This window comes from Heterodontus francisci, chromosome 8, assembly GCF_036365525.1.
Source record: "Heterodontus francisci isolate sHetFra1 chromosome 8, sHetFra1.hap1, whole genome shotgun sequence".
NCBI lineage: Eukaryota > Metazoa > Chordata > Chondrichthyes > Heterodontiformes > Heterodontidae > Heterodontus > Heterodontus francisci.
In genome coordinates this window covers 113740746-113757303 of record NC_090378.1, presented here as the reverse complement: position 1 = coordinate 113757303, position 16558 = coordinate 113740746, and the positions used below count along the sequence as shown (strand labels likewise).

Here is a 16558-nt window from a genome sequence, read left to right as displayed (position 1 = left end):
CCAGTTTTGCTCGGGCTCCATGATGACGTACTCGGTCAAATGCTGCCTTAATGTCAAGGGCAGTCACACTCAGCTCACCTCTTGAGTTCAGCTCTTTTGTCCATGTTTGAACCAAGGCTGTAATGAGGTCAGGAGCTGAGTGGCCCTAGCGGAACCCAAGCTGAGCGTCACTGAGCAGGTTATGGCGAAGCAAGTGCCACTTGATGGCACTGTCGATGATACCTTCCATCACTTTACTGATGATCGAGAGGAGACTGATGGGATGGTAATTGACCAGGTTGGATTTGTCCTGCTTTTTGTTTACAGGACATACCTAGGCAATTTTCCACATTGCCGGGTAGATGCCAGTGTTGTAGCTGTACTGGAACAGCTTGGCTCGGGATGCGGCAAGTTCTGGAGCACCGGTCTTCAGTACTATTGCGGAAATGTTATCAGGGCCCATAGCCTTTGCAGTATCCAGTGCCTTCAGTTGTTTCTTGATATCATGTGGAGTGAATCAAATTGGCTGAAGACTGGCATCTGTGATGCTGGGAACTTCAGGAGGAGGCAGAGATGGATCATCAACCTGGCACTTCTGGATGAAGATTGTTCCAAATGCTTCAGCCTTGTCTTTTGCACCGATGTGCTGGGCTCCCCCATCATTGAGGATGGGGACATTTGTGGAGCCTCCTCCTCCAGTTAGTTGTTTAATTGTCCGCCACCATTCACGACTGGATGTGGCAGGACTGCAGAGCTTAGATCTGATCCATTGGTTGTGGGATTGCACAGCTCTGTCTATTGCATGCTGCTCATACTACCTGGCACACAAGTAATCCTGGGTTGTGGCTTCACCAGGTTGACATCTCATTTTGAGGTATGCCTTATGCTGCTCTTGGCATGCCCTTCTGCACTCTTCATTGAACCAGGGTTGATCCCCCGGGCTTGATGGTAATGGTAGAGTGGGAGATATGTCGGGCCATGAGGTTACAGATTGTGGTTGAATACAATTCTGCTGCTGCTGATGGCCCACAGTGCCTCATGGATGCCCAGTTTTGCGTTGCTAGATCTGTTTGATATCTATCCCATTTAGCACGGTGGTAATGCCACATAACACGATGGAGGGTATCCTCAATGTGAAGACGGGACTTCCTCTCCATGATCTATGCGGTGGTGACTCCTACCAACACTGTCACAGACAAATGCATCTGCAAAAGGTAGATTGGTGAAGATGAGGTCAAGTATGGTTTTCCCTCACCACCTGCTGCAGATCCAGTCTAGCAGCTATGTCTTTTAGGACTCGGCCAGCTCAGTCAGTAATGGTGCTACTGAGTCACTCTTGGTGATAGAATTGAAGTCCCCCACCCAGACTGCCCTAGTCACCCTTAGTGCTTCCCCCAAGTGGTGTTCAACATGGAGGAGTTCTGATTCATCAGCTGGGGGGGTGGGGGGTGCGGTGAAGGTGGTAATCAGCAGGAGATTTCCTTGCCCATGTTTGACCTGATGCCATAAGTGCAATTAATTAATAAAAATCTGGAATTGAAAGCTATTCTCAGTAATGGTGCCATGAAACTATCACTGATTGTCGTAAAAACCCATCTGGTTCACTAATTTCCTTTAGGGAAGGAAATCTGCCGTCCTTACCTGGTCTGGCCTACAAGTGACTCCAGACCCACAGCAATGTGGTTGACTCTTAACTGCCCTCTGAAATGGCCGAGCAAGCCACTCAGTTCAAGGGCAATTAGGGATGGGTAGCAAATGCTGATTTGCCAGTGACACCCACATCCCATGAAAGAATAAAAAAAAATTCTATTCAACTACTCCATATGGTAGCGAGTTCCACATTCTAACCACTCTCTGGGTAAAAATGTTTATCCTGAATTTCCTATTGGATTTATTAGTGACTATATAATGTTTATGGTCCTTAGTTTTGAACTTCCTGAAAAGTGGAAACATCATCTCTACATCTGTCCATTTCAACCCCTTCAAACTTTTATGATCTCTATCAGGTCACCTGCTAGAGAAACGAGACCCAGCCTGTTCAGTCTTTCCTGATAGTTATAGCTTTTCCGTTCTGGTATCATCCTTGTAAATCTTTTTTTGTACCTTGTCCAGTGTATCTGTATCCTTTTTCATTATAGGGAAACCTGTGCATAATATTCCCAAGTGTGGACACCGGGAGGATGTTTTCCCTGGCTGAGGGTCTAAAAGTAGGCTTCACAGTCTCAGAATAAGGGGCCGGCCATTTAGGACTGAGATGAGGAGAAATTTCTTCACTCAAAGGATTGTGGATCTTTGGAATTCTCTACCCCAGAGAGCTGTGGAAGCTCAGTTGTTAAATATCTTCAAGACAGAGACTGATAGATTTTTGGATACCAAGGGAATTAAGAGATTCGGGGATAGTGCAGGAAGGTGGAGTTGAGGTAGCAGCTCAGCCATAATTGTATTGAATGGCACAGTAGGCTTGAAGAGCTGAATGGCCTATTCTTCCTGCTATTTCCTATAAATCTCCTTGCTGCTGCTTCTAACAACTTGGGTGAACTATACTGGAGAGAAACCTGGGGACCTTACTAAGGGTAAACAGTGAAAGATTGTTTCCACTGGTAGGTGAATGAGGAACGAGGGGATGAAGGGGATTCTCACTGCGTTCAGGGAGCATCATAAACTTCAATAAATAGAGGTACGAGATGCAGAAGGATGTGTAAGGTCCAACAACGGACCACAGTGGTGCTTTGGAACTGGGAAGAGCACTCTTGCTCCTCCACACTCCACAGAAGAGCAAGTTTAAAAAAAAATTTCTGGTACCCTTTTTTCAGCGACTGCTGTTTAGATTATTGCAGAACTGGAAAAACTGGTAGGAGCTTGCACAGTGCATGTTCCAACTAGTTCTTCACATAGCTTGCAGAAGGGTTTTGATACAGGCGCAGAGCCCTTCTTCGCAGATTAAAATTGACCAACGTGATTACAGGCAAACACCATGTACAGCTATGTACAGCGAGGGCCAATAAGGTTATGGTTGTTGCCGCATATTAGGTGAAGGACCTTGCACCAGAAATTGGTATACATTCCACCCATTCTTCACCCAAAACATGGGCAAATGGCACACCAATTTCTACCTCTGGTGTACCCAAATAACTCTTGCTGAATGTGGCCCACACTGTGCCAGGATATCAGATCAGGCCCGCCATATAAACAGAGTTTATGACACCCCATGGGCTAAGTGAATGGTGGAACAGACACGAGGGGCTAAATGATCTATTCCGGTTGTGAATGAACAAGTACCACAGGTCAGTGCTACTGATGGGAGATTTTGCAGAATCCAGGACACTGCAGCCTAGTTCATATTACGTCAGAAGATTTCAGACTACTTACTGGGTTTTAAGCTGCAAGAAAAGTGACTTGAATACAGGATGCTTTCGTTTTTGGATCAGTGCCGTTTAAAAAGTCCACTTGAACTGAGTACAATGGGAAACTCTCTTCTTCTGGGTTGAGACAGTAATTAAACATCCAGCAGTATGTTAAAACTGCCTGCGGACCAACAGTGATTCAGGTTCTCATTTCAGCCTTAATCTCACTGAGAGATTGCAGACAGATATATATATTACTGCCCATTTAGAAAAGGAGCATTTCTGTATCTGAAGGGCTCTGACGCTTATTCACAGAGAGATTAGTAATCAAAATGAATGGTTTCGTAAGGAACCTGCTTTCCCTTTTCATTGCCATTGCTCTTCTGAGGGTGCCAGCTCCTTACTGGGATATCCCTACCCAAAGTGAGCCCAGACAGTAGCAATCCTATTAAAAACAGATAACATGACAGGAAACAGGGTACGTCAAAGCGAAAAGGGTAGACTTCAACAGCTGGCAGGACATTTGACTGTGGATGGCATCACTGATCTTGATCTCTTCCGTTGTCCACAAATGCCCACACTTTGCCGAAGGAATCACTGGATAACAACCAACAGTGGGAACTCCATCTGATTGTTTTCCCTTTACTAATCTGGGAGCACAGTGGTCAATTTTAGAACTCTTATTGCCCGTCCTGTGCACACACTAGAATCTACGCATCCTGTATTCAGAATTACACTTCCAAGAAAAGTACTGAAGTAGTAAATTATGAATCTTTCAATAGTTAAATTTCAACATACTGTTTAAAATTTTTAAAGCAATAAATTAAGAAAGCTTAGAGTTTTTCAGTGTAATAATGAGCACATCAAGACTTTGTGTGATAAGGGACCTCTGAATAAATCATGTAAATTCTGGACAAGAAGATTCTGCAGAAGAGACTATTGCTGCAGTGCAGATCCCCATCATGTAGCGTCAGTATGCCCCCTCAGTACAGCAAATGGCTCGAAAGGAAGAACTTGCATTTTTATATTGCTTTTCACATCCTCATCCAAAGCACTTCACAGCCAATATGTGCTTATGAAACATGATGTCTTAAATTCAAATAGCGCACCTCACGTTTCAAAGCAACTTACAGGGAGGAAAGAAAGGTGGTCATTGAACAGGGGAAAGAGAAAAAATCGGAGGGGGGAAAGGGAAAAGATCGGAGGGGAGGAAAGGTGCAGTCAGACAGAACAACAACAACTCAAATTTATATAATGTCTTTAACTTGATAAAACATCCCAAGGCACTTTACAGGAGTATTCAAAAATAAAATTTGACACCGGACCTCAGAGATATTACGGCAGATGACCAAAGGCTTGGTCAAAGAGTTACTTTTTAAGGAGTGTCTTAAAGGATAAAAGAGAGTTAGAGGTGGAGAGGTTTAGGGAGGGAATTACAGAGCTTAGGGCCTTTGCAGTTGAAGCCACGGCCATCAATAGTAGAGTGATTAAAATTGGGGATGCTCAAGAGGCCAGAATTAGAGGACCGTAGATACCTCAGAGGGTTGTTGGGTGCAGGAGATTACAGATCTAGCAAAGGAAGTGGCCATGGCAGGATTTGAAAACAAGGATGAGAATTTTAAAATCAAGGCATTGCTTAACTGGGAGCCAATGTAGGTCAGCGAGCACAGGGGTGATCAGTGACTGGGACTTGGTGTGAGATATGCCACAGGCAGCAGAGTTTTGGATGACTTCAAGTTTACTGAGGGTGGAGTGTGGCAGGCTGGCCAGGGGTGCATGGGAATAGTCAAGTCTAGAGGCAACAAAGGCATCGAAGAGGATTTCAGCAGAAGAGCTGAGGCAGGGGTGAAATTGGGCAGTGTTACGGAGGTGGAAATAGACGGTCTCATGATGGCACAGATATGTGGTCAGAAGCTCATCTCAAGGTCAAATATGACACCAAGGTTGTGAACAGTCTGGTTCAGCCTCAGGTAGTGGCCAGGGAGAGGGATGGAGTCAGTGTCTAGTGAACAGAGTTTGCAGTGGGGACTGAAGAGAATGGAAAAGGAAATTTCTGCTCATCCAGTACTAGACAAGCAGTCTGACAATTTAGAGACAGTGGAGAGGTTGAGAGAGGTGGTGGTGAGGTAGAGCTGGATGTTGTGAGCGTACATGTGAAAACTAAGTGCTGAGGGACAGCACGCAGATGAGAAACAGAAGGAGACTAAGGGTAGATCCATGGGGGACACCAGAGGTAAATGGTACAGGAGCATGAAGAGAGCCACTGCAAGGGACTTTCTGGCTATGATTAGATTGATAAGAATGGAACCAGGTGAGCACAGTCCCATCCAGCTAGATGATGCTGGAGAGGCATTGGGATGGTGTGGTCAACCACATCAAAGGCTGCAGACAGATTGAGGAGCATGAGGAAGGATTGTTTATCTTTGTCACAGTCATTTAGGATGTCATTTGTGACTTTGATAAGAGCCGTTTCAGTACTGTGGCCAGGCGGAACCTGATTGAAGGGATTCACACATGGAGTTCTGGGAAAAGACGATTTGGTAGATGACAACACGCTCAAGGATTTGAGAGGAAAGGGAGATTGGAGATGGGCCTGTATTTGCCAAGGACAAAGGTGTCAAGGTTCTTTTTTGAGGAGATGGGTGATGATGGCAAATTTGGAGGCAAGACAAGACAGTACCTGAGGAGAGAGAACTGTTAACCATATTAGCAAACATGGGAGTCAGGAAGGGAAGCTGGGTGGTCAGCAGTTTAATGGGAATACGGTTGAGAGAGCAGGAGATGAGTCTCTTGGATACGATGAGCTCAGAGAGGGCATGAATGGAGATAGGAGAGAAACTAGAGAAGGATGCAAGTTCAAGACTAGGGGAGGGGGATCCTTAGAAAAGGAAGTTTGGCTTGGTGGGCTAAGGGAATGGAGGAAAGTGGCAGGGGCAGCTGATCAGATGGTTTCAATCATAGTGACAAAGAAGCCCTTGAGCTTTGAAGGGAATATTCAGGAGATAGCAAAGTGGAGGACCTTGGCAAGGAACTCCTGCAGACAGGAACACAGTGACTGGAAGAGCAGCAACGATCGACGGAACAGGCAACAAGGAGTAACCTGGAGTTGGAATGTGCACACGGATGGCTGGAGGAGGCCATGAGGGTTTCAAATAAAAGGAGGCTTGTGAAGTTCATTTGCTGGGGGTGTGGTGAGCAGTGGGACTTGGCAAGAACAGAGTTGACAGGAGTGCAGCACTTTGTGTGGTTGAGAATATGGGCCACGGTGTTGGGTATGAGAGTGATTTGTGGAGTGTGGGGCCAGAACGGAGAGCTACGGAGAAGTCAAGCCCTCAATCGCCAGGGTTGTCATCTTTCCATCATTACGCTGATCGCCTTCCCATCAAATGGGATGGAATGATAGTCTCCTTCAATCGTGCACCATGTTGGCTGACTGCTGCTTTCCTGGTTCTTCTCTCTGTTTTCCCACTCTCCCCCATCCCTCAAACAACCCAAACTTAAAGAAGGCTTGTTTATCACGATGCAGTCCATCTGGCAGCTACATTTGGGAGGAGTACCAGAGGATGACAGTATTCATGGTACTGCACTGCAGTGGGAGACAATATTTTTTGGGCAGTGGGGATTAAGTCTGAAAGCTGGTCATGGGGATAGTGCGACTCTAGTTCTCCTTGGAGTCCTGCCAATATTCATCCCTCAACAGCACTAAAACAGATTATCTGGTCATTACCTCATTCCCGTTTATGGTACCTTGCAGTGTACAAATTGGTTGCTGTATTTCCTACATCACAACAATGACTCTACTTCAAAAAAAGGACTTAGTTGGCTGCGAAGCACATCTTGAGGTTGTGAAAGGCATGATATAAATCAAAGATGATTTGTTGTTTACTGTGTTCTATGAAAGTGCTACTTCTTTCCCTTTTGAGTCCCTCTGGTGCTATAGTTGCTCTGCAGCCTGGGAGTGAGCCCCTTCGAATCAGTACGTACAGTGATTTACGCAGAGAGATGCTGTAAGTGCGTTTCCACGCTCTGTTTTTTTGGCGGTTCCGCACTCCATCCTCAAGGTCCATCATCTGCTCCAGGACGGTCTGGTCGTCAGCATTGAGGGGTGCCACCGAGATATCACGCACGGCACGGAATTCACCGCAGTTGTTCAGGTGCTCGTTCTCCAGACGGAAGAAATTCCACACAAACCGGCTGCAGTGAAACACAACTCAAAGTTAGCAGGCAGCAGCGTGGTGATGACAACCACAAAATGCAAGGTACTGCGAAGCGACTTATGTTTTTGCTCAAATCTTTGATCTCAACCTTAATAGCTAGTAGGTGCCAGCTGCAAAAACTAAAATCCTTAAAAACTGTCCCAAGCTCCTCACCCTCCACCGAGATAACTCATCACAAGATCAACGTTCCAGCTTTCGGTATATGCCATTTGTTTCACTAACACGACGACATTCCACTCACTGATCTCGTAAAATTACAAGCACTTAGTATATTTCTAAGTTTTAACAGACACTAGCCACCTTTCAACAATGAAGTGTTTGCTCACTGGCATTCGCAGCATAATCTCGAAGCCCTTTTTGCTAATTATGAATGTAGGTAGTGATGAGCTCTAGGGGCGCCAGGCAGAAAGTTATTTATTTTTACATCAAGAAGTATTTTAGTAACATGTTGAGGGATTAATGTGTCCATCACTCTCCCCCGCCCCCCATCCTGCTGTGCTGTGTGCACAAGTGGCAGAGCTAGCGGACATCTGTGCCTCCAATACTTTTGCCTCCCCTCAAATGGATTCCCGGGGATTTGATCATATAAATTCCCACACGTGCTATTACAAGTAAAATCTAGGAAGCATGACAAATCTTTCACAACATACATTTCCAATCCCCAACTGAACACTGCGGGCTTGATGGAAATCTGGCTCATTGATGATGGCTCTTGTCCCCCATCCTGAGGTTGTGTACCTGCCTACGATTTCTATCTTGTCCCACAACTAGACCGCTGTGGAATGGGTGTAGCACTCAATTCAGTGCCTATCCACAACATGCTCCGACACTTGCTCAATGTTCGAACAGCTCACTCTCTGCTACCTCTCCTAACGTTCACCACTGTTTACCCTCCCAACTTTAACGGACCCCTAATGCCTTTCTTACTGAAACCCCATACTTTCTTCAGTCTTTACAGTGAGCAACTCCTCTTCCATGCAACGCTTGAATGCTATTGGAACCCAATCCTGCTCCATCTGTTCCGGTTTCTCCATCCTTCTCACAATGCTGTTTTCCACATAAACTTCAAACCCACACACACAGCCACCACCCTCAACATCAGTATTATATGAGGCCATTGCCAAGGTCTCCACCACCGGAGGGGCCATTTCCCATCACTTCATTAGTTTTCTCTCTACCACTTGCTCCCATCTGCACCCAGAGCCTCCACCCTTCCTTTCTGCTGCTGGAAAACTTTTCTTTCTAACTCTCCCTTAACTGCTAATGCTAATTCCCAACTTTCATAACACTGAATCTTCGGTGACAACACTAAGCTTTCAATGGCCTTATCACTACCACATTCCAGATGGTTCCCCGCCCCCCCAAAAGCAGCCCAATAAAACAGCTACCTCAAACACAGTCTATCTGTGACAGACTAGCAAGCAGATGTTGACAAATCTGGCAAGTTCTGGTCACACCTGGCCTGACCACCTAGAACATAGCAAGAGGATTAGGCCACTTAGCCCCTCAAGCCTGTTCTGCCAGTCAATGGCGTCATGGTTGATCTGCAACTTAATTCCATGTTACTGCCTTTGCCCCATATCCCTTAATAACTTTGGTTAACAAAAATCTATCAATCTCAGATTTAAAATTAACAATTGATCTAGCATCAAGTGCTGTTTATTGAAGAGTTTCAAAATTCTACCAACCTTTGTGTGTAGAATTGTTTTCTAATTTCATTCCTGAAAGGTCAGGGCGGCACAGTGGCGCAGTGGTTAGCACCGCAGCCTCACAGCTCCAGCGACCCGGGTTCAATTCTGGGTACTGCCTGTGTGGAGTTTGCAAGTTCTCCCTGTGTCTGCGTGGGTTTCCTCCGGGTGCTCCGGTTTCCTCCCACAAGCCAAAAGACTTGCAGGTTGGTAGGTAAATTGGCCATTATAAATTGCCCCTCGTATAGGTAGGTGGTAGGGGAAATATAGGGACAGGTGGGGATGTGGTAGGAATATGGGATTAGTGTAGGATTAGTATAAATGGGTGGTTGATGGTCGGCACAGACTCGGTGGGCCGAAGGGCCTGTTTCAGTGCTGTATCTCTAAACTAAACTAAACTAATTTTTCAGACTATACCCCCTAGTCCTAGACTCCCCAACCAGTGGAAGTAGTTTCTCTCTATCTACCCTATTAATTCCCCATAATATCTTGAAAACTATGATCAAATCACCCCTCAACTTTTCAAATTCCAGGGAATATATCTTTCGCTTGTGTAAACTTTCCTCGTAATTTAACCCTTGAAGTCCAGGAACCATTTTAGTAAATCTTTGCTGTACTCCCTCCAAAGCTAATATATCCTCCCTTAGTTCTGGTGTCCAGAACTGCTCACAGTACTCCAGGTGTGGTCTAACCAGGACTTTGTATAGCTGAAGCATAACTTCTATCCCCTTGTATTCTAGTCCTCAAGATCAAATGCCAGCATTCCATTTGTCTTTCCGATTATGTTCTGTACCTATCCATGATATTTTAATGATCTATGTACATGGACCCCCAAAAGTCTCTCTGAACTTTCACTGTTTCTAATTTTTCACCATTTAGAAAGTACTCTGTTATATTCTTTTTAGGTCCAAAGTGGATGACCTTACACTTGCCTACATTTACCACAGTTTTGCTCAATCACTTAATCTATTAATACCACTTGTAATTTTACACGTCAATCTACACTGCTTACAAAGCTGCCTACCTTTGTGACATCAGCAAACTGGGATATGTGGCTTTATAACCCATCATCTAAGTCATTAATAAATACGGTGGATAGTTGAGGCCCCAACACACATCCTTGTGGGACACCACTAGTCACATCCTGCCAATAAGAGTACCTGCCCATTATCCCTGCTCTTTTGTTCCCTGGCACTCAGCCAATTTCCTAATCATGTCATTAATTTGTCTTCCATTACATGAGCTTCAATTTTAACTAACAGTCTCTAATGAGGAACTTTATCAAATGCCTTCTGGTAGTCCATATTAAAAACATCCATAGGCATTCCCTGTCCACAACTGTAGTCACCTTTTCAAAAAATTCAAGCAGGTTCCTCCCATCCTTTACAAATTCATGTAGGCTTTCTCTGATCAGCTGAAAATTTGCAAGGTGTTCCTTAATTATAGACTCTCGTAATTTTCCAACAACAGATGTTTGGCTTAATTGGTCTATAATTTCCTGGAGTGACATGCACAATTTTTCAATCTAAATGAATATTCCCAAATCGAGAGAACTTTGGAAGATTATAAAATCAGGGCATCTAAAAAGTTCTCACCTTTACTTCTTTTATAACCTGGGAGGGAAATTATCTGGTCCTGGGGATTTGTCACTCTTGGGTGCCATTATTTTCTTCATTACTGTTATTTTGCTGATAATTTTGATGAGTCCCTGACCCTGATTCAATATTTGTTTCCTTGGGATGTCCAGCATGCTGACCTTTTCCTCTACTGTAAATAATGACGTAAAGTATTCAACATGTCTGTCATTTCCTTATTTTTATTGACAATATTACCGTGATCAGTTTTCAAGAGGCCCACATTGCTCCTGATCACTCTTTTTCAAAATGCAATGGTAAAGTTTTGTGTGCTGATTTTGATATTTCTTGCAAGTTTCTTTTCATACTCCTTTGTTGTAGATTTTACCATCTTTGTCATCTTCTGTTGTCCTTTGCATTTCACCCAGTTGACAGGATCTGTGCAATTTATTGCATGCTTTTTTCTTTTAGCTTTATGTTGCCCCTTATTTCTTCTGTCGTTCACGGCTGTTTTTTTTGACAAGTAGAGCTCTTGCCCTTAGGGATATAAACTGGGTCTGTATCATATTAAATTCTTTTATGAACACCTCCCACTGATCATCTGTCATTTTACCTATTAACAGATTTGCCCAATTTACTGTGGACAGTCTCTCTCATCGCACTGAAGTCTGCCTTGCCTAAATCTAGAATCTTAGTAGCTGTTTCGCATTTTCTCCCTTTCAAACACTACACAGAAGTTGATCATATTATGATCGCTATTAGATAATTCCTCATGCACCGTTAGGGTATTAAATAAATCTGGCTCATTACTAAATCTAATATGGCCTGCACCCTTGTTGGTTCTAGGATATATTATTGCAGAAAACTATTCCAAGCACACTCTGAAAATTCATTACTTCAAACAGGATTCTCTCTCACTCTGTGCTGCCAGATCCCCCCACTACTCCAGGACCATCATGTAGGGCAAAGGTAGTCCCAAACTCCCCTCTACCACAAGCTGCCTGCTCTAACCTTCCTACTTGAGCTCTCCATCCTCACCTCTGACATTCAACTCCAGGATCTCATGGGCTTCTTGAGTTTTCAAAATCTCTGCCCCAGAAGCAAAACTCCACAATAGCTATAAGGCTTTATGACCTCACAAAACATCACTCACCTGGCACCCTTCTTAGCTGCCCTAGTCCCAGCTACTAGGGATCACCATGTTCCACACTGCATTCAGTTAATGTTACTGCTACTTGCTCATATAACCCCACTCCTAGCTAAGCATCAATTTATTCATCACAGGATTTTAAATGATGTTACCGGAAGACCTCCAGCGGGGCTAGCACTGTGGAAATGATGTCTCCTGCTGAAGCAAATGCACTCATTGAGGTGACAGAAATCTGCACAGTCCAGGCAAATCGCAAGATGACATCCTCTACTATGGCACAGTAGTAATAACTCTGCAAATAAAAGCAAAATATCAATCCCTGAGTATGCTTGCAGGATATAATGGAATACAAGAGTAAGTTTGAATAAACCAATATCCCTCTTTTCTTCCAAGCTCTTGGGTAGACCAGTAGCAGAGGCACCAGAGAACTCACTCCCAGTCCTCTGAAAATATTCCTCAAATAATCAACAGCAACCTGCATTTATAGGACAGCTTTGATGTAGTAAGACATTCCGAGCATATCTGTAACAGCATCAAACAAAACGTGACATCAAGCCACATTATCATATTAGGAAGAAAGCTTGGTGAAAGAGATAGGTTTTGAGGAGCATCTTAAAAAAAGGGAGGTGGAGAGGTTTATGGGAGGAATCCCAGAAGCTTAGGGCCTAGGCAGCTAAAGGCATGGTCACCAATGGTGGGACAGAGGAAGTGGGGAACATGCAAGAAACCTTGCAGCTGACGACAGGATGTGACAGGAATACTTTCCATAAGCTTGTACTTATTACACAATAATCTGATTGACTTCATTGTTGAAACCCTATCCCCAATATTGCCCTGAAGTTCTTCGTACAGCAAGTTTGTCTCTCAATTTACACTGTCAGGCAAACCCCCACCTGCCAAGACAGAGGCACACATGATTTCGCCACATTAAAACTTAAAATTGCAAGCCCCTCGCTGGAAGGACATTTGCATAGTACCAGTGTTAAAACAAAGGAACCAGTCCCCGCCCCAATACACAGAAGAGATCTGGTCAAACCAGTCGGCCACATGACTTGCTGACCAACTAGTCAATTACTGCAGTAAGCAGGGATGATATCTTAAAAGGTTCCTCAAATGAGGCCATATGGGTAGAACTTAAAAATAAAAAGGGGACAATCACTTGGCTGGGTGTGTACTACAGGCCTCCAAACACTCAGGGACAGATAGAGGAGCAGATATGTAGGCAAATCTCAGAGGTGTAAAAATAATAAGGTAATAATAGTAGAGGATTTCAATATCAACTGGGATAGTCTTAGCGCAAAAGGCTTAAAGAGGGTGGAATTCTTAAAATGCATACAGGAGAGCTTTTTGAACCAGTACATTGAAAGTCCTACAAGAGAAGGGGCCGTACTGGACCTAATCCTAGGGAATGAAGCTGGACAAGTGGTAGAAGTGTCAGTGGGGGAGCATTTCGGGGATAGTGACCATAACTCTAAGATTTAAGGTAGTTATGGAAAAGGACAAAGATGGACCAGAAATAAAGGTATTGAATTGGGGGAAGGCAGATTTCAATATGATAAAACAGGATCTGGCCAAAGTGGACTGGGAGCAGCTACTTGTAGCAAAGTCTACATCAGACCAGTGGGTGTCAAAGAGGAAATAGTGAGAGTTCAGAGCCAACATGTACCCGTTAAGGTGAAGGGTAGACCAACAAGTTCAGGGAACCTTGGATGTCAAGGGATATAGAGGATTGGATCAGGAAATAAAAGGAGGCTTATGGCAGATTCAGAGTGCTGAAAACAGCGGAGGCACTAGAGGAGTATAGAAAGTGTAGGGGGGGTACTTAAAAAAGTAATTAGGAGAGCGAAGAGGGGACATGAAAAAAACACTGGTGGGCAAGATAAAGGAAAATCCTAAGGCATTTAATAAGTATATTAAGGGTAAGAGGATAACCAGGGAAAGAGTAGGGCCCATTCGGGACCAAAGTGGCAATCGGTGTGTGGAGCCGGAGGACATAGGTGAGGTTTTAATGATTACTTTTCATCTGTGTTCACTATGGAGAAGGACGATGTAGGTGTAGAGATCAGAGAGGGGGATTGTGATATACTTGAACAAATTAGCATTGAAAGGGAGGAAGCATTGGCTGTTTTAGCGGGCTTAAAAGTGGACAAATCCCCAGGCCCAGAAGAGATGTTTCCCAGGCTGTTATGTGAGGCAAGGGAGGAGATAGCAGGGGCTCTGACACAAATTTTCAAATCCTCTCTGGCCACAGGAGAGGTACCAGATGATTGGAGGACAGCAAATGTGGTACCATTATTCAAGAAGGGTAGCAGGGATAAACCAGGTAATTACAGGCCGGTGAGTCTATCAGTGGTAGGGAAACTATTGGAAAAAATTCTGAGGGACAGGATTAATCTCCACTTGGAGAGACAGGGATTAATCAGGAATAGTCAGCATAGCTTTGCCAGGATGAGATCGTGCCTAACTAACTTGATTGAATTTTTCAAGGAGGTGACTAGATGTGTAGATGAGGGTAAAGCAGTTGATGTAGTTTACATGGACTTCAGTAAGGCCTTTGAAAGGTCCTGCATGGGAGATTGCTTAAGAAGGTAAGAGCCCATGGCAATTTGGCAAATTGGATCCAAAATTGGCTTAGTGGCAGGAGGCAGAGGGTGATGGTCAAGGGTTGTTTTTGCAAGTGGAAGCCTGTGACCAGTGGTGTACCACAGGGATCGGTGCTGGGATCCTTGCTGTTTGTAGTGTACATAGTGAGGAGAAAAGCCTTAGATTACAGGATGATATAGACGGGCTGGTAAGATGGGTGGAGCAGTGGCAAAAGGAATTTAATCCTGAGAAAGTGTGAGGTGATGCATTTTGGGAGGACTAACAAGGCAAGGGAATATACAATGGATGGTAGGACCCTAGGGAGTACAGAGGGACCTTGGTGTACTTGTCCATAGATCACTGAAGGCAGCAGCACAGGTAGATAAGGTGGTTAGGAAGGCATATGGGATACTGGCCTTTATGAGCCGAGGCATAGAATATAAAAGCAGGGAGATTATGATGGAGCTGTATAAAACGCTAGTTCGGCCGCAGCTGGAGTACTGTGTACAGTTCTGGGCACCATACTAAAGGAAGGATGTGATTGCACTGGAGAGGGTGCAGAGGAGATTCACCAAGATGTTGCCTGGGCTGGAGCATTTCAGTTATGAAGAGGGACTGAAAAGGCTAGGGTTGTTTTCCTTAGAGCAGAGATGGCTGAGGGGGGACCTGATTGAGGTATACAAAATTATGAGGGGCATTGATAGGTTAGATAGGAAGAAGCTTTTTCCCTTAGTAGAGGGGTCAATAACCAGGGGGCATAGACTTAATGCAAGGGGCAGGAGGTTTAGAGGGGATTTGAGGAAAAGTTTTTTCACTCAGAGGGTGGTTGGAATCTGGAACGCACTGCCTGAAAAGGTGGTAGAGGCAGGAACCCTCACAACATTTAAGAAATATTTAGATAAGCACTTGAAACGCCATACAAGGCTACAGGCCAAGTGCTGGAAAATGGGATTAGAATAGTTAGGTGCTTGATGGCTGGCACAAACACGATGGGCCGAAGGGCCTGTTTCTGTGCTGTATGACTATATGACTAGGGGAGTTTTAAACTGGAACAACATACTTTGAACTCAGAATGCCGTGTGCTCCTGGAACTGAAGCAAGAATTACCTCCTCTCCTGTCTGCCCTCATCTCGCTCTCTCCAGCTTCAGAAACCACTGAGGGCATGTTAACTCAAAGAGAGAAAAGTCTTCTATGTGAACAAGGTTTAAGAGGAATACTGGGCCCCAATGAAACGTAAGACACAGTGGCGCAGTGGTTAGCACCGCAGCCTCACAGCTCCAGCGACCCGGGTTCAATTCTGGGTACTGCCTGTGCGGAGTTTGCAAGTTCTCCCTGTGTCTGTGTGGGTTTCCTCCGGGTGCTCCGGTTTCCTCCCACATGCCAAAGACTTGCAGGTTGATAGGTAAATTGGCCATTAGCAATTGCCCCTAGTATAGGTAGGTGGTAGGGAAATATGGGGACAGGTGGGGATGAGGTAGGAATATGGAATTAGTGTAGGATTAGTATAAATGGGTGGTTGATGGTCGGCACAGACTCTGTAGGCCGAAGGGCCTGTTTCAGTGCTGTATCTCTAAACTAAGACCATATCTTCAATCAAGGACTACAGAGAGCTCGAAGCACAGTAACAAGATATTGCCTCAAACTGTGCCACTTTATCTTTTATTCTTCTCTTAGCTGTCCCTATCTGCATGTGTATATCGCAAGTGCACGCGAACGTGGGCGCATCGTATATCCGTAAGCATGAACCGTATTAGAGTTTACGTAAGTTTAATAAATTTCACTTTTCTTCTTTAAAGCAAAGGAAGCCTGTTTGTACTCATATCTTTGCCTTATAATTTGAAAGTTCTGAACGAGAATTCACAAAAGGGGAGCTCAAAACACAGTGTGTTTAAAAATAAAGCCCTGTTACAATAAGACCAGGTAAAGACAGCAAAAGGCTCCTAGATACATTTCTCACCTGGTTGTAACAACGCCTTTAAGACGATTGCTATAACCTAGAGTTAATTAGCTAAAGAAACTTCA

At 44.4% G+C, this 16558-nt stretch overlaps 1 protein-coding gene across 2 annotated transcripts in view; it reads right to left on the bottom strand.

Annotated features, from left to right (window-relative positions):
- LOC137373082 (solute carrier family 53 member 1-like) overlaps positions 1 to 16558 on the bottom strand; it is a 454369-nt gene that overhangs the window by 13789 nt on the left and 424022 nt on the right. Inside the window, exons 13-14 of one of the 2 annotated variants that reach the window (XM_068037939.1) lie at positions 12105 to 12244; positions 7308 to 7517 (exon numbers count right to left, since the gene is read on the bottom strand). In XM_068037939.1, the coding sequence (XP_067894040.1) occupies positions 7308 to 7517; positions 12105 to 12244 (350 nt within the window). Of the gene's footprint in view, positions 1 to 7307; positions 7518 to 12104; positions 12245 to 16558 lie in introns of those variants that run through there. The other variant, XR_010975579.1, reaches the window with a different exon arrangement.